This window comes from Arachis ipaensis, chromosome B5 (assembly GCF_059453495.1).
Source record: "Arachis ipaensis isolate K30076 ecotype BB chromosome B5, ASM5945349v1, whole genome shotgun sequence".
Classification (NCBI taxonomy): Eukaryota; Viridiplantae; Streptophyta; class Magnoliopsida; order Fabales; family Fabaceae; genus Arachis; species Arachis ipaensis.
In genome coordinates this window covers 101020176-101043023 of record NC_142440.1, presented here as the reverse complement: position 1 = coordinate 101043023, position 22848 = coordinate 101020176, and the positions used below count along the sequence as shown (strand labels likewise).

General features: G+C 36.6%; 1 protein-coding gene across 1 annotated transcript; it reads left to right on the top strand.

Moving 5' to 3' along the window:
• Nucleotides 1-8691: 8691 nt before the first annotated feature.
• LOC107643617 (S-adenosylmethionine carrier 1, chloroplastic/mitochondrial) lies at nt 8692-10146 on the top strand. The gene is made up of 6 exons (XM_088488891.1): nt 8692-8775; nt 8858-8909; nt 9127-9188; nt 9282-9296; nt 9381-9461; nt 10036-10146. The coding sequence occupies exons 1-6, from the start codon at nt 8758-8760 to the stop codon at nt 10144-10146; spliced, it is 339 nt and encodes a 112-aa protein (XP_088345017.1). The 5' UTR covers nt 8692-8757.
• The last annotated feature ends 12702 nt before the right edge of the window (nt 10147-22848 follow it).

The window sequence follows — 22848 nt, the reverse complement described above, 5'->3', positions numbered from 1 at the left end:
TCCAATTTTACATCCTCTGTTTACTACTTTTCATGCTCATTTACTTTTCTGTTTTAGATCCGATTCAATCCAAGTCTTCTTCTATTTCTCTGCTTGTTGCAATTTTACATTTCCTTGTTTAATTTCTGCAAATCCAACTCCCCATTCCCTTTACAATTCAAGCCATTTACATTTCTTACACTTTAAGATTTGGCAATTTACATTTCTTGCGTTCTAAGTTTCTGCCATTTAATTTCTTGTTCTTTAAGATTCAGCACTTTAATTCCTGTTCTCTTTAATTTCATGCCAATTACCCATTCCCTTTACTTTCTATGCAATTTAAATTCTGCAAATCACAAATCTCTCAACCAAATCTTGATTCGCTTGACTAAATCAATCACTAAACTAAAATTTCTCAATCCTTCAATCTTTGTGGGATCGACCTCACTCCCGTGAGTTATTATTACTTGATGCGACCCGGTGCACTTGCCGGTTAAGTGTGTGTGTTTTGGAGAAATTCATTTTTCCACGAAAATATCCTATCAAGTTTTTGGCGCCGTTGCCGGGGATTGACTAGATTGACATTGATTAAGTGAGGTGGCAGTTTAGATCAAGCACTTTTTCTTTAATTTTTGACTAACCCACTAACTGTTTGAAGTTTTGTCTCAACTGACTACACTCAATTTGCAAAAGTATCACTGTGTGTTCCGTTGTTGATTTATATGTCATAGGGAAGAAGAGCAGCCAAAGGGAAGGATATCATTGAAGAAGGAGTTTCTGAGAAAGAAGAACACCACAACATGAAGCCACAACTCATTACACTAATAGAGAAAAATTGTTCCTATAGTGGAAATCCATTGGAGGACCCTAAACAGCACCTATCCATTTTTCTGAAAACTTGTGGTGCTATCAATCTCAATGGTGTAAACCATGATACCTGTAAGCTCTTGTTATTTCCCTTCTCACTGAAGGATGAAGCGGCACAATGGCTTGAAACCTTTCCCCAAGGAAGTATCACTAGTTGGGATGATTTGGTTGCTAAGTTCCTAGCCAAATTCTCATCATCCCGACAAAACATTAAGATGAAAGAAGGAATACATCCATTCATACAAAGAAAGGAAGAACCATTGGCCAAAGCATGGGAAAGATACAAGAAAGCAAGTGACAAGGTGGATTTTCAAGCGTTCTATGAAGGATTAACCTCAGAAACAAGAAGAGCAGTAGATTACTTCTCAGATGGCCTACTCAAGGCAACAGCAACCATCCAAGGAACTGCAGAGTTCAGTGACAAAAGAGCCAATAACCAACACTCATTTGAGACACCATGGAATGCAATTTCAGAAAAGGAAGTAATGAATCTTGAAAGAGTGAGAGCAATCATGAATCAAAACAAACAGCTATACCAGCAAACTCAACAGCAATTGGAATTAATAGCTAGACAAATTGATTCTCTACATTCTGCCACAGTGAATGCACAATTTCCACCATGGAAACCACATTCTTATCTAAGAATGAGGGAATCTCAGCATCAGGAACGAAGGGACTTCAACTATAACAACCCCAAGTTCCCAAACCTGCAAAAACACCACCATACCAACATAAATCACTACACACCACCCCAATATACACACCTCCAGCCCTGTCCTACCTCACCACCCGCCCAAAATGACTTACATCAATCACCACAATTAACACAGCCACAACCAATCCTAAACTTCCAAAGACTCTATGTTCTAGAAATGATGATGGAAAGGTTTATGAAAATTCAAGAAATGACAATAATAGAGCAGGAGGATATAAGGAAAAACCAAGAGGCATATCTCAAGAGAATTAAAAGGCACATGGAACAACTGGTTCAAAACCTTGCTAAACTGGGCGAGAGAGAGGGAGATATGTCCCTAAGAGCCACTGAAGATGACTCAAAGAACAGTGAAAAAGCTGCTGGGTTGAAAGGGAAAACAGTTATGGAAAACAGTGAGAAGGCTACGGGAAAAGAAACAACTATCAAGGAGAAGCCTACGGTGAGAGGAGGAAACCAAAGGCAACAGAAACCTCAACTTCCATGATCAGAAGATGAAGGATGTCAAGCTAGTGACAATAAAAAAGTGCTTGTTGGGAGGCAACCCAACCTGAGGTAGTTTTCTGTTCATAACTATTTTAATAAAAAGGTTAATTAGTTTTATCTATAATGCAAGAAGCTAAGTTTGGTGTTGCACACCAAAACAATCTAAAGGAGAATGCAGGATTCTAAGTTTGGTGTTTCACCAAAATCCCATTATAAAACACATTCTCACTTTCTGCATAATGCTGGCTTCAAGCATGTTGGATGAACTAGTTAACTATTCTGCTGTTTCCTAGTTTTCAGTTTTATTGCTTTTGAAAAAGAAGAAGAAAAAGAAAAAAAAAATTATTATCACACATGGTTAATTTGATGCATGAAAACCATTGGCAAGGTACTAAGTTTGGTGTTCCCACACCAAAGTAAGTTCAAAAGCCCATAAATAAATCAGCCAGACTAACCATTGTTTCCAAGTGCTTGGGGAACAAGCAACTTTCAATATCATTGCAGAGGTCCATACAAGCTTTTGGAAGGATTAAGAATCATCAACCAAAGAAACAAAAGATGAACCTAAAGGCCAGCAATGATGATGATGAGAAGAAGGAAAGCAAGTGAACTCCAAAAGGTTGTATTGTTAAGTGATTATCTTACATCAAACACTGCTATGATTGAGAGTGGTTTAGTTTCCCTGATTATCTGTCTGTTTAGCATGGTTTCTTTTCTGTAATTCAATAAGCAAGATGCTTGATCATTCACAACATTTTTCTCTTCAAAACTTGTTTGCACTCAATGTTCAAAAAAATTGCATCACATGAAAGTTCTTTGAAAAGAAAGATTGAGGAATTAAACAATTTTGAGGCAAGCAAAAGATTAGGAGAAGTGGCGGTTCTAGTTGTATGATTATGTATTGAGGTTGCATGCTTGTGAAAACTTGCATGGGAGCTCATAGGCAGGACATGAAGTTCAAAGAAGTATTGTGGAGATTCTCAAAAATTTATTGATCCAAGAAGCAGCAAACAAAACAAAAGAAAGAAAAGAAAATACAAAAACAAAAAGAACATGGCCCAAGGCTCTGAGCATCAATTACTAGGCAGAAAAAGAAAGAAGAAACAATGACTCAAAGAGTTGTTAGCCTAGTAAAATGCTTGTGGTTGAGTTGTGTCAAAGAAAGAGGCTTGAGCAAGTAAATTCTTAGGGGTGCTTCAACACCTAATACCTTAAAACCAACTGGTTTAGGAGTATTGATTGAAAGCTTATCTAAAGAGCCGCTTTGAGACATGACACTTAGAGTCAAGGCCAAAGCAAAGAAACTATAAGCTGCTTCAAGGTGACTACATATAAAGAGATCTCCATGATACCATTTGGATGAAAATCCTAAGACCTAGGACTCCCAATATGTGAGGACTAGTAAGCACTGAAGCCCTTGTATGAGCATATAATTTAGAGTTCACCCCACTGTTACTTAATCACTTCACTCACAGGACTTTACAAGTTGTTTTTCAATCCATCTTAAATGAAAGAACCATTGAGCATAATTCATTCCTTGCTTGGGGACAAGCAAGCTTTAAGTTTGGTGTTGTGATGACAAATCATCTTAGCCTAGTTTCACTAGCCTTTTTCTTTTGTTTTCAACTGAATTATGCACTTTCTTGAGCCATAAGCAAGCCAATTGGGTAGATTTTCATGTTTCCTTTGATTTAATCAACCATGTATGAATTCATGCTATTTCATGAGGTTTTATGCTATAATTGTCACATATTATGAAAGAATGAATATCTCATGATTTTGAGCATAGCTTTGATGTGTTTGGTTGATTAATGATAGGTGAAGAAAGCTTGGAGAAAGGTTGAAGCAAGAAGGAATGGTTAGGAGGAAGAGAGGACAAAAAGTTTGAGCAAAAGTTTGCCTCAAACTTTAGCTCAAACTTTTGGATTAATTGAAAATGAACCAGGAAGCAAAAAGCTGGACCAAAAGTTAGCCTCAAACTTTTTGGCTAACTTTTGGCATCACAAAACACTCCCTGGATGAGCAAAAGTTTGCGCCAACGTTAGCCCCTAACTTTTTGGCTAACGTTGGCGCATGAAAAACACTCCCTGGACTAGCAAAAGTTTGCGCCAACGTTAGCCCCTAACTTTTTGGCTAACGTTAGCGCCATGAATAAGCAAGGGGAGGCCAACGTTGGAGCAAAAGTTAGACCCCTAACTTTTGCCCCAACGTTGGTATCAGCAAGGAAGGGTGCTGATGTGAAAAGTTGGAGCAAAAGTTAGCCCCTAACTTTTACTCCAACTTTTACTCAAGCTTTCATAATTCCAACCCGGTTCAATTCGGTTCTTCCCCAAACTCAAAGAGCAATCAACCAAGGCCTCTCTCAACCCAATTCCATCAAGAGCAAAGGCCCAATTGAAGGCTTGAAGACCATTTGAAGAACGTGTATAAATAGCATAGGATTTAAGTTTTTCGAGGAGCTTCCCTTTTAGTTTTTCAGAATAGCTTTCTTTTCAGTTTTGCTTAGAGCTCACTTTTATTTTTCTTAGCATTGTTGTTTAATTCAAGAGAATTTGGGAGGAGAATTGATCTCTCTTCTTCCTTGTTCTTGCCCAGCACTCTTTACTTTTCTTGTCTTGGATTTTGGGTGGAGAATTGAAGAAATTCTGTTTCAATCTCACCTTGGGATCTTGTTTAATTTTCTGCTTAATTGAATTTCAGTTTCAGTTACTTGCTTCTTCATCTACTTTCTTTGCAATTTACAATCTCCTTTGCAATTGTTCTTGTTGGATCTAGGAAGGCATTGAGATCTAGACTTGGTTTTCTAGTCTCTTGGGTCCTGAGATCTGAATTCCAATTTTACATCCTCTGTTTACTGCTTTTCATGCTCATTTACTTTTCTGTTTTAGATCCGATTCAATCCAAGTCTTCTTCTATTTCTCTGCTTGTTGCAATTTTACATTTCCTTGTTTAATTTCTGCAAATCCAACTCCCCATTCCCTTTACAATTCAAGCCATTTACATTTCTTGCACTTTAAGATTTTGCAATTTACATTTCTTGCATTCTAAGTTTCTGCCATTTAATTTCTTGTTCTTTAAGATTCAGCACTTTAATTCCTGTTCTCTTTAATTTCATGCCAATTACCCATTCCCTTTACTTTCTATGCAATTTAAATTCTGCAAATCACAAATCTCTCAACCAAATCTTAATTCGCTTGACTAAATCAACCACTAAACTAAAATTGCTCAATCCTTCAATCCCTGTGGGATCGACCTCACTCCCGTGAGTTATTATTACTTGATGCGACCCGGTGCACTTGCCGGTTAAGTGTGGGTGTTTTGCAGAAATTCGTTTTTCCACAAAAATATCCTATCAACAGTGACTTCAGAGCAGTTGCTGGTGGGCAGTATAGAATGCCCAATGAAGTCCAGCCATCCCCTAGCAACTGGTTGAGATCACTACTAGAAAATTAGTTATTACAGACGGATATTTCCGACGAATTTTATCCTACGGAAATACAGAGGGAATTTCAGAGGGATTTTTTGTCAGAAAATAAAAGAAATGAATTAACATAAATTACAGACGGAAAAGAGAATCCGTCGATAATTCCGTCGGAAAAATTAATTTTTTTTCCATAAGAAATGGTTACAGACGAAAAATCCGTCTGTAATTAAATAGACAAAATACTGCGTTTTATTAAATTATTACAGACGAAAAATCCGTCTGTAATTTAAATTTCCTGTCGGAAATATTGAGGTAACCCTAATTTTATCACCACCCATTCACACTCCATTCACACTCATCCCTCGAACGTTTCCAGCAGCCCTCATCCCTCGAACTCTTCTCCTCCGGTAGAAGGTGGTGTCGCCGCCGGCGGGGACAGACCGTGGGTGCCCTCGTCATCTGGGGAAGCTCTACTCGGCCCTCTTCACATCGTTCCTCCTCTTCTCGCCGTTGCACGAAGTTCTGAGTTGAGCTCGTGGCATCGCCGTCGCGAAGGGTTCCTCCCCTCCTCGCCGTCCATTGTTTCTGATTCTTTGCTCCTCGCCGGTTTGTGATTTTGTGATTTAATCTCTGCTCCTCGCCCTCGTTGTTTCTGATTTTGTGATTTCATTTCTGATTTTGTGATTTAATCTCTGCTTCCTTTAATTCTCAAAGGTGCTTGATCTGCGGTTTTGCCTCTTATTTCCATTTCTCTCTCTCTCTCTCTCTCTCTCTCTCACGTTTTCTTAGTAGCCAAACAACTTGTTCTTGTTCTTGTTCTTGTTCAGGTAGTAGTTGCTGTGTGTATTGGCTTTGATGTTTGTGCAAAGGAGTTGAAGATTGACCACCCTTGAAGTTTGGTAAATGTGGTCATTCATATCTTCAAAATTTGCTTCAGGTGCCACTCTTCACAGTTTTTCAGTTTTTCAAACCTAATTTCTCTGTTTATTCTTTTGTTAATTGTTATAATTACTGTTTTTTATTTTTTATTCATATTAATTTCTTGTATTGTTTGCTTGATAGAGTATATTTTCTTCTACGATGATAAGCTTTTTTTCTTTTTTTCAACTTTTTTATTTTCCGATTTGATTTGATTTATTTTGGGGTTGATGGATGATGCTGCTAATCACTTAACTTTGCTTGATTCATGCATCCAGCCATATCCAGTGAGAGAAAGGTTTTGATGTTGTCATGATAGGTTTTAGTGAATTACATCATAGTTTGATTTTATTACTAGCTACTTGGGTTTGTGATCATCCAAGATTATCCCTCTCCAGGTGAAAGAATAACTTCCTCACAAATGAGATTAGGAGAAGACTCTTCCATTAAAATGACAGCTTTTTTCCAAATTGATATATTAAAATGACAAATTTCAGCATGAAAGTTAAATACACCAGAGAATTCGCCAATTAATTTTAGATGCAAAGTGACCTAATCTCCTAACCTCATTTTATTGTATTTTTTAGTAAAGTGTAGATCTAAAACACTTTGATATCAGAAAATACGCATTCAAATTTAAAGCCTGATAGTTTATTTCTAACACAGGTTGGAGAAGGTGGCACCCAACTTTCTGGAGGACAGAAGCAGAGAATTGCTATAGCTGATTGGGAGTAGCAAAGGTGGTTGAGAACGACGTGTTTGTTTTGATGAACAAAGAACGAACATGTATGCTCTCTATGCTCCCATCCTTTTCATTCTCTCCTTCCCCTTTGTTTAATTTTCATTATTGCTTGTTCCCTACTGCAATTAAAAGGAAGCTAAGCTAAGCTAAGCTAAAATACTGTAAGTAATGCTTTATAATCTCTTTTTGACACTTTTTTTTGTTGGCATTATGCTTTATTTATTTATATTTTTTTTGCTGTTGTAAAGATTAATTTTTTATTCAAAAATTGAATACTGCTATCTATACTTCACTTATGGATACTGCTTTGGTGTGGAGTTGACTATTGATAACATCATAGCTGAGTACTTCTGTGACAGATTCAATCTCAAGCTACACACTGTTAGGATCATTGCTTCCAGTTTTGGATTGGCGAATCTTTTCTCCAGGCCCGGTGGAGGGTTCATATCTGATGCAGTTTCAAAGAGGTTTGGAATGAGGGGTAGGCTCTGGGCCTTGTGGCTTTGCCAAACATTCGCTGGTGTCCTCTGCATAATTCTTGGGCTTGTTGGATCTTTGAGTGTTTCTGTTGTTGTTATGATCATATTCTCTGTGTTTGTTCAAGCTACTTGTGGCATGACCTTTGGAATTGTTCCTTTTGTCTCAAGACGGTTTGTGTTCTTCTTCTTCTTTTATTCTCTTTAGAGTTATCTTTAGTTCCATTGAATTGCTTTCCATTTTCTCCAGAGTGTTCTTTTAGTAAAGTTCAGACTCATTGATACAAAGAGGACAAAAATAGAAGTAAAAGAAAAAGTGGAATAGGATAGGTTCTTTTTTCTTTTTGGAAGTCATTGATCATCCTTACCTATGTACTTGGTTGAGATATTGAATTTGATTCTCTGGCATATAGTACATGGTTCATGCATCATATTTAGATTTGGAGAAATATTGAAGCCATTCATGATTTTTTATTCATAAATTGAAGCCACTCATAATTCTTGCTTCTTTTTTATTTGATGAAGTGCGTGCATCAACAATCAACATGCTTCTCAGTTCAATCTTTTGATTACAATATAGGGGGTTAAAATATTTTAAGTTGACTTTTTGAAGCCATTTCTTTTCTCTCTTAAATAATACTTGCTTTGGACATAACTTCTTAGGTGATTTTACATATAATTGAAGAAGTTGAGAATGTATGAAGCTGAAAATCAGATTTATTGATCTTTTTAATTAGGATTGTTTTTGAAAATCAGATTTTTCTAGCAACATAAGCTGATACAAGAACACTCTTAGTGGCAGTAGTTGTTGTTAGTAATAAAAAAGTAGTAGTTGTTGTTAATAATAAAAAATGTTTAATGTTTGATTATTTATTTCATCTGGAGAATGCAGTGCACTATGTTGGGACTTTGGAAGATGGAACCAAGTTTGATTCCAGTAGGGATAAAGATCAACCTATAAAGTTCACTCTTGGTCAAGGTATTTATTAAAGCAAGTACTGCTTGTTTTTTGATGCCTTGTTTTTCTTGAACAATCAATACATGACTACATAAATTTTTGACATTGATCTTTGAAACCCAGGGGTATGGATCTTTTTTATTGCGGGATTTGCCCTTTGATGCTATTCAGTTTTGCATCTATGAGCAGATTAGGATGAGTTATATGGCTGCGGTAAATTTCTCAAGCTCTATAGTTATATGTTTTGTTGCACTGTATTTCTTGATAGAGGATGTGATTGCCATTCCATTTTTAGGCCCGAAGAAATTTGAATGATCCAGAAAATGCAATTATTGGTGCATTTGCAGGTAATTAAATATTTAAATGACATCAGAAGACTACTCCTATATATATATATATATATATATAGACACACGTGTACACATACTAAGTTGTAGGCTTGTAGCACAACATAGATCCCCATTCTCTTAATTAACCTCTTAAGGTGTGTGATTGCTGCTAACACAGAAGCACTTAAAGCATTATACCAGTGTTAAAATGTGATTAACAATCTTGTTTTTCTAGGTGCACTAACTGGAGCTATAACAACTCCCCTTGATGTCATCAAGACAAGATTAATGGTTCAGGTTAAATAATCCTGTTTCCTACTACTTTTCTTTTGCTGTATTCTTCCTTTTCAATCTCGTTTTCACATGAAACTCGTATAACGCCATATGCAGATGATTCCATGTTATGTACTGTAATCCGCATGCAAATCAGTAAGAATATCCAGTTTCAATTATCAATCCATTAACAAAGTTCTCATTTTCTTCCTAAAGGGATCTGCAAACCAATATAATGGAATCGTAGATTGTGTTCAAACAATTATCAAGGAAGAAGGACCTAGTGCACTTTTAAAGGTATGGGTTTTTTGCTTTCTTGGACACACCAGCTTGAGTGGTAACTTTTAGCATGGTCCAAATTCTCACCAAATTATGAACTGTACCTTAACTGCTCAGAGCAGGTTTAGAAAGCTATTGCCAAAATTGGTTTGCTGATCAGCCAAAATTGAATGCTTCCATTGGTTTGCTGATAAAAAAATTGGTTTGCTGATCAGCCAAAATTGAATGCTATGAACTTGAACTTGAAATACTCATTGTTCAGTAGGTAGTTTAGAGCAAAGTTTTACAATAAAAGGAGATAATTAACAGAAGAGACATACTCACACCGTAGAGAGACCTGCTATTAAGAACATTAGACTCATCTTATTTTTACTTATTGCGGTTAAGGGTGCTTTATTTTTTTTAGCAGCAAAGTGTTAAGAATGATCACTATTGACTATGCAACATATATTCTGGATTTTGTGGTGTGAGTTGAGATTTTGTTCACTATTGACTATGCAACATATATTATGGATTTTGTGCATTATTTGCATCATGGTGTTACATTCTCGATCCTTTATTGGTCAACATCTAATTATTTTAATTTTTTTAGGTACTACTATTTCAGCACATGAATGATCTGGTCTTAGAGAATATTTGTGACCGTGTGAGGAAAGCTGGGATGATGAAGAAGAAGCAGCAGCAGAAAGAGCAAGTGAAGTGAATTTTGCAGATGAGATAAATGGAATTAATACAGGGCCTCCTTCACCAACTTCATCTATTAATTATTAGAGCAGCGAAAATTGTTCAAATAAGTTAGGAAATTGAATAGGAGTTGTTTGCAATATAGGTCTTTTAATTTACTAGTATGAGAAAAATCATTAACAACTTTTAATTTATTCAATAGACTTTGTTGATGTATGTTTGTTTACTTATTATTATAGTTGATGTATCAATACACTTTGTTTATATTTTGAATTATATTGACTTGCTTGTTTATAGTAGTTTTTTTCTTAGTTTGATAATACGATGAATTTGTTTATTTTTTGAAATATTATAAATATTTGAATACAAATTAGATAAAAAATTCTACTAAATTTATATTTATTTTGTATGAAAACAAGTTTATTTTGTAATTGGAAAAATTAAAAAAATTCTATTTTACCTTACTGACGGATTTACAGACGGATTTTCTGTCTGTAATCAGAGTGTGAGATGATTTTCCAAAGTTCAAATTACAGACGGAAAATCTGTCGAAAAATCTGTCTGTAATTACAGACGGAAAATCCATCGAAAAATCCGTCTGTAATTACAGACGGAAAATCCGTCAGAAAATTCATCTATAATTACAGACAGAAAATCTGTCAGAAAATCCGTTTGTAATTACAGATGGAAAGTCCGTCAGAAAGTTCGTCGCCTTCGGGAAATGGATAGAGAATTTACAGAGGGAAAATCCGTCGGTAACTGGTAAAAATCCGTCTGTAATTTTCCAACAGAAAAAAAATCCGTCGGTAAATAATTTCCGACAGGACTTTTACAGAGGGACAAAATCCGTCGGTAATTTCGTCGGTAACCAAAAATCTGTCTGTAATAAAGACTAAATCTGTCTGTAAATTTGTCTGTATTAATCCATTTTCTAGTTGTGGATCTCCTCTCTTGAGTTGATTTGGGACACCTTTTGTGTTGGTTATCCACTTGGTTCCAGGGATGCATATGTCCTCTAGAGCTTGGTCCAATCGCTTATCAAATCTCACCATTCTCCTATTAAAGGATTCTGGATCATCTTGTAGTCGAGGCAGCTTGAAGACCTCTCTTATTTTGTCCAGGTGGAAGTAAATAATCTTCCCTCTGACCATGGTTTGAAAGGTATAGAAGGTGGTTCCAGTCATTCTCTGCTTATCTGTTTGCCACAGATTTGAGTAGAATTCCTGAACCATGTTTCTACCCACCTTTGTCTCAGGATTAGCTAGAATTTTCCAGCCCCTGTTTCGAATTTGCTCTTGGATCTCCAGATATTCTTCTTCTTTCAGATCGAATTTAACTTCCGGGATCACTGACCTTAGACCCATTATTTTGTGGTAATGGTCTGCCTGTTCTTTGGTTAAGAACCTCTCTTGATTCCAAAGTGGTTTTGGAGTGTTCTCTTTCTTGCCTCTTGAAGTGGTTTGTTTTGCCTTAGGAGCCATGATCTTAGTGAATCTCAGCTCAGTGATCACAAAAAATACACCAAACTTAGAGGTTTGCTTTTCCTCAAGCAAAAGAAAAGAAAGGAGAGGAATAGAAGGAGAGTCAAATTCGAGTTATGGAGGAGAGGGGGAGGCCGATTGTGAATTTATAAGAGGGGAGGGATGGGTTCGAAAATTAAAAAAAAAAAGATATGATAGAAGGTATGATTTGTAAAAGATAAATATGATATGAAAAAGATGAAATTTTAAAATTGAAAAGATATGAGAGAATTGAAAAAGATAAATCTGAATTTGAAAAGATAATATGATGGGTTGAAAAGATTTGAGAAGAAATTAAAAAGATAGATGAGTTTTGAAAAAGATTTGAAAAGAAATTGAAGAAGATTTGAGAAAGATTTTTAGGATTAAAGAAAAATTTATTTTTGATTTGTTTTATTTTTTTGAAATTGAAATTGAAAGATGATAAATTGTAACATGTTTATGCAAGAAATTTTGGATGGAACCATGAAAATTTGAAAAAAATTTGAGTTGGAAACAAAACTTCCTCCCCTCCACATTCCTGGCGTTAAACGCCCAGAATGGCACCCATTCTGGCGTTTAACGCCCATTTGCTGCTTTTTTTGGGCGTTTAATGCCCAGCCAGGTACCCTGGCTAGCGTTAAACGCCAGAAAGCCTTCATCACTGGGCGTTTTTCTAAATGCCCAGGATGCTGCAATTCTGGCGTTAAATGCCCAGAAAGGTATCTTTATGCCATTCTGGCGTTTAACGCCCATAATACCCCTTACTGGCGTTTTTGTGCCAGTGAGCTCCTTTTCTCTGCTTTATGCTCTGAATTCTTCTGTAACTCTGTGAACTCCTACAATTGTTAATTAACCTTGAGGATAATTTATATCAAACTCATATAATTATTATTTAAAAAACAAATAAACCTTGCTAATGGCTGGGTTGCCTCCTAGCAAGCACTTCTTTATTGTCTTTAGATGGACCTTACTGGGCTTTTAATCTAGTCTCAGCTTTGAGCATTCTTGCTCAACATTGCCTTCAAGATAATGCTTGACTCTCTGTCTATTAACAATGAACTTCTTATTAGAATCAATGTCTTGAAGCTCCACATAGCCAGATGGTGACACACTTGTAATCACATATGGTCCCCTCCACTGGGATTTTAATTTCTTGGGGAATAATCTGAGCCTAGAGTTAAATAACAGAACCTTCTGTCCTGGTTCAAAGACTCTGGATGACAGTTTCTTATCATGCCACCTTTTTGCTTTCTCCTTGTAAATTTTTGCATTTTCGAAAGCATTGAGTCTGAATTCCTCTAGCTCATTTAACTGGAGTAATCTCTTCTCTCCAGCTAACTTAGCATCCAGGTTTAAGAATCTGGTTACCAAGTAGGCCTTATGCTCCAGTTTCATGGGTAGATGACAGGCCTTGCCATACACAAGCTGGTATGGAGAGGTTCCTATAGGAGTCTTGAATGCTATTTTGTATGCCTACAGAGCATTATCCAAGCTTTTTGCTCAATCCCTTCTACGGACAATTACAGTCTATTTTAGGATTCTTTTTAGTTCTCTATTAGAGACTTCAGCCTGCCCATTTATCTGTGGATGATATGGAGTTGCTACTTTGTGGCTAATTCCATATCGGACCATAGCAGAGTAAAGCTGTTTACTGCAGAAATGAGTGCCCCCATCACTGATTAGTACCCTAGGGACACCAAACCTGTTGAAGATATGTTTCTGGAGGAACTTCAGCACTGTCTTAGTATCATTAGTGGGTGTTACAATTGCCTCTACCCATTTAGATACATAGTCTACTGCCACCAGAATATACGTGTTTGAGTATGATGGTGGAAAAAGCCCCATGAAGTCAATACCCCATACATCAAACAACTCAATCTCCAAGATCCCTTGTTGAGGCATGGCGTAACCATGAGGCAGATTACCAACTCTCTGGCAGCTGTCACAGTTACGTACAAACTCTCGAGAGTCTCTATAGAGAGTAGGCCGGTAGAAGCCACATTGGAGAACCTTGGTGGCTGTTCGCTCACCTCCGAAATGGCCTCCATATTGTGATCCATGGCAATTAATAAAATACTATTTTATGGTTTATCTTGTGCTCAATTGAGTGGTTTTTATCAACTCTTTACCCACTTATTCATACTATTTGCGTGGTTTTACATTTGCCTTCCTAATTATGTGCTTTGATTAAAAACATGCTTCTTTGGCCTTAAGTTCCCTATGTTTAATCCTCTCCTATTACCATTAGATGTCTTGATATGTGTGTTAAGTGATTTCAGAGTTTATAGGGCAGGAATGGCTCAGAGGATGGAAAGGAAGCATGCAAAAGTAGAAGGAATGCAAGAAGTTGGAGAAATTGCTAAGCTGTCCAACTTGACCTCTTCACACTCAAACGGCTATAACTTTAGCTACAGAGGTCCAAACGATGCGGTTCTAGTTGCGTTGGAAAGCTAACGTCTGAGGCTTCGATTTGATATATAATATGCCATAGTTGCCCTGACGCTAAGTGACGCGAACGCGTGCTCTACATGGACGCGTCGCAATAACGAAAAATCAGCGTGTTTAAATTCGCAACCAGCGAATTCTGGGCTATTTCTGACCCAATTCTCGGTCCAGAAAATATAGATTAGAGGCTATAAAGTGGGAGAATGCATCCATTCATAAGGAGGCTTTCATATTCACAATTTTAGATTATTAGATGTAGTTTTTAGAGAGAGAGGTTCTCTCCTCTCTCTTAGGATTTAGAATTAGGATTCACTTCAGTTTATGATTATTTCATCTTCTTCAATTACAGGTTCAATGTTCCTTTTATTTACTTTTCCAATTAAATTTATGAATTCCCATGTTAAGAATTGAATGTTTTATTTAATATAATTTGAGGTATTTCAGATTTGACTTTGCTTTGCTTTATTTAGATGAATGCTTTTAATTTAATTTAGATATTTTCTCTCTTGGCTTTGGTTGAGTCATTGGAAACACTTGAGTTATCAAACTCATTGTTGATTGAAAATTGGAATTCTTCAAGAATTAATTCGAGTTCCAATAACTCTAACTTTTCCCAAGGAAAGACTAGGATCTGAGGAATAAAAATTAATTCATCCACTTAACTTACCTTCATAGTTAGAGGTTAACAAAGTGGGAGAAAAATCCAATTCTCATTACAATTGATAAGGATAACCAGGATAGCACTTCCAGTTTTCATACCTTGCCAAGAGTCTATTTTATAGTTATTTATTTTATTCTTATTATCATTCAACATACTGCTTCCTTACTTTCAAAACCCCCAATTTACAAAACTCATAACCAATAATAAGAACACCTCCCTGCAATTCCTTGAGAAGACGACCCGAGGTTTGAATACTTCGGTTATCAATTTATTTAGGGGTTTGTTACTTGTGACAACCAAAACTTTTGTAAGAAAGGTTGATTGCTTGGTTTAGTAACTATACTTGCAACGAGAGTTTACTATAACTTCTAAACCATCAATCTTCAGTTCTTCAAAATGGCGCCGTTGCTGGGGAATTGCAAACGTGTGCCTTATTATTGGTTATTGTAAATATTTTCTTTTTGCTTGTTTATTTGTTTTATTTTTGTTTTTATTTTAGCTTTTTCATAAATTAAGAGGTTATTGGTTTTTATTTAGTTATTAAAAAAAATTTTCAAAAATTTTTTTTTTTGGTGTTCATCTTGATCTTCAAGTTGTTCTTCGTGTTCATCTTGACCTTCAAGTTGTTTTCTTCGTTTTGATCTAAAAATTTTAAGTTTGGTGTCATTTTATTGTTTTTCTCTTTCCTCATTAAATTCAAAAATTCAAAATTTAAAACTCGAATTTTAAATTTCAAATTTCAATTTCCAAAATTCAAATTAAAAAAAAATTAAATTCAAATTTCAAAATTTCAAATTTCAATTTTTAAAATTTAAATGTAAAAATTTAAAATTCAAATTTCAAATTTCAAAATTTAAAATTTCTAAATTCAAATTTTAGATTTAAAATTTAAAATTTCAAAATTCAAGTTTCAAAATTTAATTTTCAAATTCAAAATTTAAATAACCTTTTAATTTAAAATTTGTTTTTATTTTCATTTTTAATTTTTATTTGCTATTATGAATTCTCACCCCCATCACTTTGAGTTTGGTTCCAATGCTGTTGCAAGGAATGGAAATTATAACAGGAACATGCATCAAGGTCAAAACAATCAGAGATGGAAGGAGCCAAGAGGATCTGATCAACCCTTTAGGCAACAACACCTTCCAGGATACCATGGACAAAGACCATCCTACAATGCATGCCAAGACAATAGATATGGTGGACCCCCTTATAGTTACCAGCAAGCTCCATCATATGCCAATGAACCACCTCCTCAAAATAGCTTTGGACCACCATACTCACAAGCCCCTTACCACCAAACACCCTCATATGATCCTAACCCTTATCCACCATACCAACCACCTTGTGAGCCATATGAACCATATCAAGAACCACCACTTCCTTATGTACCATGTCCATATCCATCACCTCAAGACTCAACAGAGCGTTTCAAGGAAGCAATGGAAAGACTTAATGCAACCCTTTGCCAGCTGGACCAAGCAATAAATCAATTACCTTCCAAACATTCGGACATTCAGGGAACCCCCATGCCTTCATGTGGGCAATCTAATGAAGAACATAGCATAAAGGAGATACTAGAAACTCCAGTGGATAGTAAGGAGCATGACTTTGTACTGGAACAAGTGGAGAAAGTCGAAATTATCGAAGAAGAAGAATTGGTTACAGACTTAGGAGATGTTGAACCTCTATGGGAAAGTCAGGTTATAAAACCTCCTTCCAAGGCAATTGAAATTAATGCTGAGGAAGGTGTACAACCTCTAAGGCATACCATGGTTGAAGACTTGGAAGAGGTTGATCAAGAAATGGAGACTAAAGAAGCAGAAGCACAACCTCCCATACCCTTGGTGAGCAATGAAGAAAAGATTGAACTGGAAGAAAGCTACCAAGAGGAAGAGGTTAAAATTGAAGAAGCTTGCAAAGAGATGGAAGTTGTCAAAGAAGAGCACAAGGGAGTGGAGCTGGAAATCACCTTGCCAAAGTTATTGAAGACCCCTCCCCCTAAGTTTCCATCATCCTTCACAACATTCAAGTGGGTAAAATTCATATCCCTTAGCTTTCTAATTCCACTTGAATATGGGCTACTGGAGACGGATGGTCAACTTAGAGCTCTTTGTGGCATAAAGAGTAAGAGGAAGATGGTCAGTGGTAAGAATTGTCCTACAAGGTTCATTATGGTTGGAAGCTCAAAGTTTAAACGCAAAGGTTGGTATAAAGCTCAACTGAATGGGTCTAGGAAGTTGGTTGGCCGCTTTAGTGAGAATTCAGATTGCTTGCCACCCGGATGGAATCATGATGGTCAACAAGAATACGGGTGCAATAGCAAGGTTTGGGATCCTGGAATCTGTTCTGACATCCAACACCCCGGGAGCCTAAGAATCTGTTTGAAGCTGCTCAAAGGCTTTATGTGCCTAGTTTGGGATCCCGGAGGCCATTGGAATTACAAACATTGGTGGAGATTCCTGGATGAGTTCAAGCACAAGCCACCATAACAGGAAGCTCACCAAATGTCCAACTTAAGGACTTTAACTAAAAGTGCTAGGTGGGAGACAACCCACCGTGGTATGATCGTTCCTTTTTCATTTTTATTTAGCTTTATTTGTTTTCGAGTTTTATTTTATTTTATTGTATTGAACCTGGAGTTTTGCATAACATTCATATTAGCATTGCATTCTGCATTTTTCATGCATACAAAAAAAAAGGTACGCACGCGACGCGGCAGCGTCACCAGTACATTGGAAAGAAAAGAAATCAAATAGAAAGTCACGCGAGAGCGTGGCTGGAGGCGCGCCTTTAGCATAATTTGACCCCACGCGACCGCGTCGCTGACGCAACCGCGTCATGTGGCAAAAGAGCCTTCCACGCGTCCGCGTCCCCCACGCGACCGCGTGGCTCTGTGGAATCGACGTAAATAGGTGTATGGCAGTAAGTTGGGCTGGAATAGGACTGGAATGGTGCTAGACGCACAAGTCCTACGACGCGACCGCGTGCCCCACGCGTCCGCGTTGCCCTCCGATCTTGGCCATCCACGCGATCGCGTCAACCACGCGACCGCGTCACCCAATATTTTGGTCAAAAGAGTTTCGAACAGAGAGTTGTGCGAGCACGAGGCTACCCTCGCGCCACTCGCACAGGTCATGTCATGCATCCGCGTGACCGACGCGACCGCGTCGAATCATTTAAGCTCTGCTCGCGCGAACGCGTACCCCACGCGTCCGCGTCGCTCGCGCCGCACAGCTCATCCAACTCTGCCAAAAATATCTTATCTTTTTCCTTCCCAAATCTTAATTTTTCTTCTATCTTTTCTTCTTTCTTCTTTCTTCTTTCTTTCTTACTTTATTTCTTTCACTTCTCATTCCTTTTCACCTTCATTCTATTTTACTTAATTTATTTGCATATTTCATTCATTGCATTTTAATTTTGTGCATATTTTTATTTTTCTTTTCTAAATTTCTTATTTTACCATTGGTGTTAAATATTCTTATTCAACTGTTGCATCTTTTCTTGAATTATTTTGGTGCTAAGTGACTTGTTTTACACTATGGGATGATATTAATTATCTGCCAATGCCAATCTTTTATGATACTTGCACTTCATTTGCATTGACATGAACTTATATTGATATTTTCATTACCCACACTCCTCCCCTTTGTTGCAAATTTTGTACCACTGGTATGCCATGGCTTCTATTGTTTTCTCACGTACATGTTGAAGCTTCCATGTAAATGAGACCCTTTTCATTTGGCATTAACCCACCCATACTTGATTTATTTTCTTATCTCTATTTCTGGGTTACTTTTCTTCCCTTTTTCTTTCAGGATGGCCACCCGGAAGGGAACCGGAAGACGTTTACATGGGGAAACAAGACAAGTTGGAACAACCCATCCACCTGCACATCTCAGCATGCACCGAGGACGGTGCAATCTTTAAGTGTGGGAAGGTTGATACCGATCTCCATGGGTTAGTTACTCTTCTATCTCAACACCAACGGTTTATTTTCCTTGTTAGTTGTTGCATTTGCATGTTTGATTGCATGATTATTTGATTTTGTGCATATTTTACCACTTGGTTGAAGAAATATTTTCTTTTTCAAAAAACTTTCAGAGCATTTCACTAATTTGAATAAAATTTAATGTTACACTTGTTTGAAGAAATATTATACTAGAACATGGTTTAGAGCTCGAACACATAAAACCTGTGAGATTTTTGAGCCTATTTGAATTGGTTGCATTTTACCAACCAATATTTTATTTTTGGTGTGTGTTTTTCTCTCTAAAATTGTGATCTTTTGTCTTGCTTAATTCTATATTTCCATTATTTGATGTATGCATACACTTACATGATTGAGGCCTTTGTTTCACTGAGCTTACATACCCATATGGCCTTACCCTTTCATTCCTTGCAAACCAATGTTGAGCTTATTATACCCCTTTGTTCTTTACTTTAGCACATCATTAACTCTAAGCGAAAAACAATAATGTCCTTAATTTGAATCCTTGGTTAGCTTAGACTAGTGAGAGTGCTTATGATTTAAGTATGGGAAAAGTTGAATTTGGAAACATTTGGTTTGAGAATTGAGTATGTTAGAATTTTCTGAAAATGTGAAAAAAATGTTTAGGACATGATTCATGCATCCAATAATTTAATCATATGCATTGAGAAAAAAAAAAGAAAAAAATAATATAGATATATATAAAAAAAATAAAAAAAGGAGAAAAAGAAAAGAAAAGAAAAAAAAAGAGCAAATAAGAAAAAGGGGACAAAATGCCCCAAAGTAAGTGGTGAAAACAATGCATATGTACTGTAATTGAAATTAGAATGTATGAATATGTGGAAAACATGGTTAATGGATAGTTAGATGGTGTATTATGATTACATGGATTGTCTAAGTTAGGTGGAAAGTTTAAGTTAATTAAGGATTCAGATTTTAGTCCACTTAGCCAAATACAATCCTACCTTGACCCTAACCCCATTACAACCCTTAAAAGACCTCTTGATATGTGTATCTGTGCATTAAATTTATGTTGATTGTTAGATGAAGAGCAAGCCTTAGAAAGCAAGGTTAGTAGAGAATTGAGAGAATCGAACCTTAAACACTTGAGTGATTAGAGTGTATACACTACCAGTGAGGGTTCGATGCTCAGTCCCTTGTTCCCTGCTTTCACGAGCTATTTTCTTCTTGCAAGTCTATTTGTACTTCATTTTCATGATTTGAATTAGTGAAATCCAATTCATATTTGCTCTTGGAAGATTTATTTACTTTTAACTAAGTAGGTAGAAACATTTTGCATGTAGTTGCATTCATATAAGATAGGTTGCATTTCATACATTTTACCATTCCTCTTCACTTCTTTTATAGCTTCTCTTGAGCTTAGCATGAGGACATGCTAATGTTTAAGTGTGGGGAGGTTGATAAACCACTATTTTATGGTTTATCTTGTGCTCAATTGAGTGGTTTTTATCAACTCTTTACCCACTTATTCATACTATTTGCATGGTTTTACATTTGCCTTCCTAATTATGTGCTTTGATTGAAAACATGCTTCTTTGGCCTTAAGTTCCCTATGTTTAATCCTCTCCTATTAACATTAGATGCCTTGATATGTGTGTTAAGTGATTTCAGAGTTTATAGGGCAGGAATGGCTCAGAGGATGGAAAGGAAGCATGCAAAAGTGGAAGAAATTCAAGAAGATGGAGAAATTGCTAAGCTGTCCAGCCTGACCTCTTCTCACTCAAACGGCTATAACTTTAGCTACAGAGGTCCAAACGACGGGGTTCTAGTTGCGTTGGAACGCTAACATCTGGGGCTTCGATTTGATATATAATATGCCATAGTTATCCTGACGCTAGGCGACGCGAACGCGTGCTCCACGCGGATGCGTCGCAGTGACAAAAAATCAGCGTGTTTGAATTCGCAACCAGCGAATTCTGGGCTGTTTCTGACCCAATTCTCGGCCCAGAAAATACAGATTAGAGGCTATAAAGTAGGGGAATGCATCCATTCATAAAAAGGCTTTCATATTCACAATTTTAGATTATTAGATGTAGTTTTTAGAGAGAGAGGTTCTCTCCTCTCTCTTAGGATTTAGAATTAGGATTCACTTCAGTTTATGATTATTTCATCTTCTTCAATTACAGGTTTAATGTTCCTTTTATTTACTTTTCCAATTTAATTTATGAATTCCCATGTTAAGAATTGAATGGTTTATTTAATATAATTTGAGGTATTTCAGATTTGACTTTGCTTTGCTTTATTTAGATGAATGCTTTTAATTTAATTTAGATATTTTTTCTCTTGGTTTTGGTTGAGTCATTGGAGACACTTGAGTTATCAAACTCATTGTTGATTGAAAATTAGAATTCTTCAAGAATTAATTCGAGTTCCAATAACTCTAACTTTTCCCAAGGAAAGACTAGGATCTGAGGAATAAAAATTAATTCATCCACTTAACTTACCTTCATAGTTAGAGGTTAACAAAGTGGGAGAAAAATCCAATTCTCATTACAATTGATAAGGATAACCAGGATAGGACTTCCAGTTTTCATACCTTTCCAAGAGTCTATTTTATAGTTATTTATTTTATTCTTATTATCATTCAACATACTGCTTCCTTACTTTGAATACCCCCAATTTACAAAACTCATAACCAATAATAAGAACACCTCCCTGCAATTCCTTGAGAAGACGACCCGAGATTTGAATACTTCGGTTATCAATTTATTTAGGGGTTTATTACTTGTGACAACCAAAACTTTTGTAAGAAAGGTTGATTGCTTGGTTTAGTAACTATACTTGCAACGAGAGTTTACTATAACTTCTAAACCATCAATATTCAGTTCTTCAGCAATGCCATAAGATCTTCTGTGCCTCTTCCTTGGACACATATCTACGGATTATTCTATCTGCACATCTCTTAAAGAGATATGGTTCATCCCATAAGTAGTACTTTGCATCAGAGATCAATTTCTTTATTTGCTGCCTGCTGTACTCTTTGGGTATGAATCTTACAGCTTTATAGTTTGCAATGTCTGCAAACCCTGGTGTTTCCTGAATGGCAAATAATTGCTCATCCAGAAAGGTTTTAGAGATCTCAATAGAGGGGGAGGACGCCCCTTCTACTGGTTCTATCCGGGACAGATGATCAGCCACTTGGTTTTCTGTTCCTTTTCTGTCTCTTATTTCTATATCAAACTCTTGCAGAAGCAACACCCAACTTATGAGCCTGGGTTTTGAAACCTACTTTGTAAGTAGATATTTAAGAGCAGCATGGTCAATGTACACAATCACTTTTGATCCTACTAAGTATGATCTAAACTTGTCAATGGCATAAACCACTACAAGCAGCTCTTTTTCTGTAGTTGTGTAATTTTTCTGTCATCATTTAAAACACGGCTAGCATAATAAATGACATGCAGAAGCTTGTTATGCCTCTGTCCCAGTACTGCACCAATGGCATGGTCACTAGCATCACACATTAGTTCGAATGGTAATATCCAGTCTGGTGCAGAAATAACTGGTGTTGTGACCAGCTTAGCTTTCAGAGTTTCAAACCCCTGCAGATACTTTGTGTCAAACATAAATGGCATGTCAGCAGCTACCAGATTGCTCAGAGGTTTTACAATTTTTGAAAAATCCTTTATAAACCTCCTATAGAATCCTGCATGCCCCAGAAAGCTTCTGATTGCCTTAACATTGGCAGGTGGTGGTAATTTTTCAATTACCTCTACTTTAGCTTGATCCACTTCTATTCCCTTGTTTGAAATTTTATGCCCAAGGACAATTCCTTCAGTCACCATAAAGTGACATTTTTCCCAGTTTAAAACTAGGTTGGTCTCTTGGCATCTTTTCAGAACAAGTGCTAAATGGTCAAGGCAGGAGCTGAATGAGTCTCCAAACACTGAAAAGTCATCCATGAAGACTTCCAGAAATTTTTCTACCATATCAGAGAAGATAGAGAGCATGCACCTCTGAAAGGTTGCAGGTGCATTGCACAGACCAAAAGGCATCCTTCTGTAGGCAAATACTCCATAAGGACATGTGAATGTTGTTTTTTCTTGGTCCTGAGGATCTACTGCAATTTGGTTGTAACCTGAATAGCCATTCAAAAAGTAG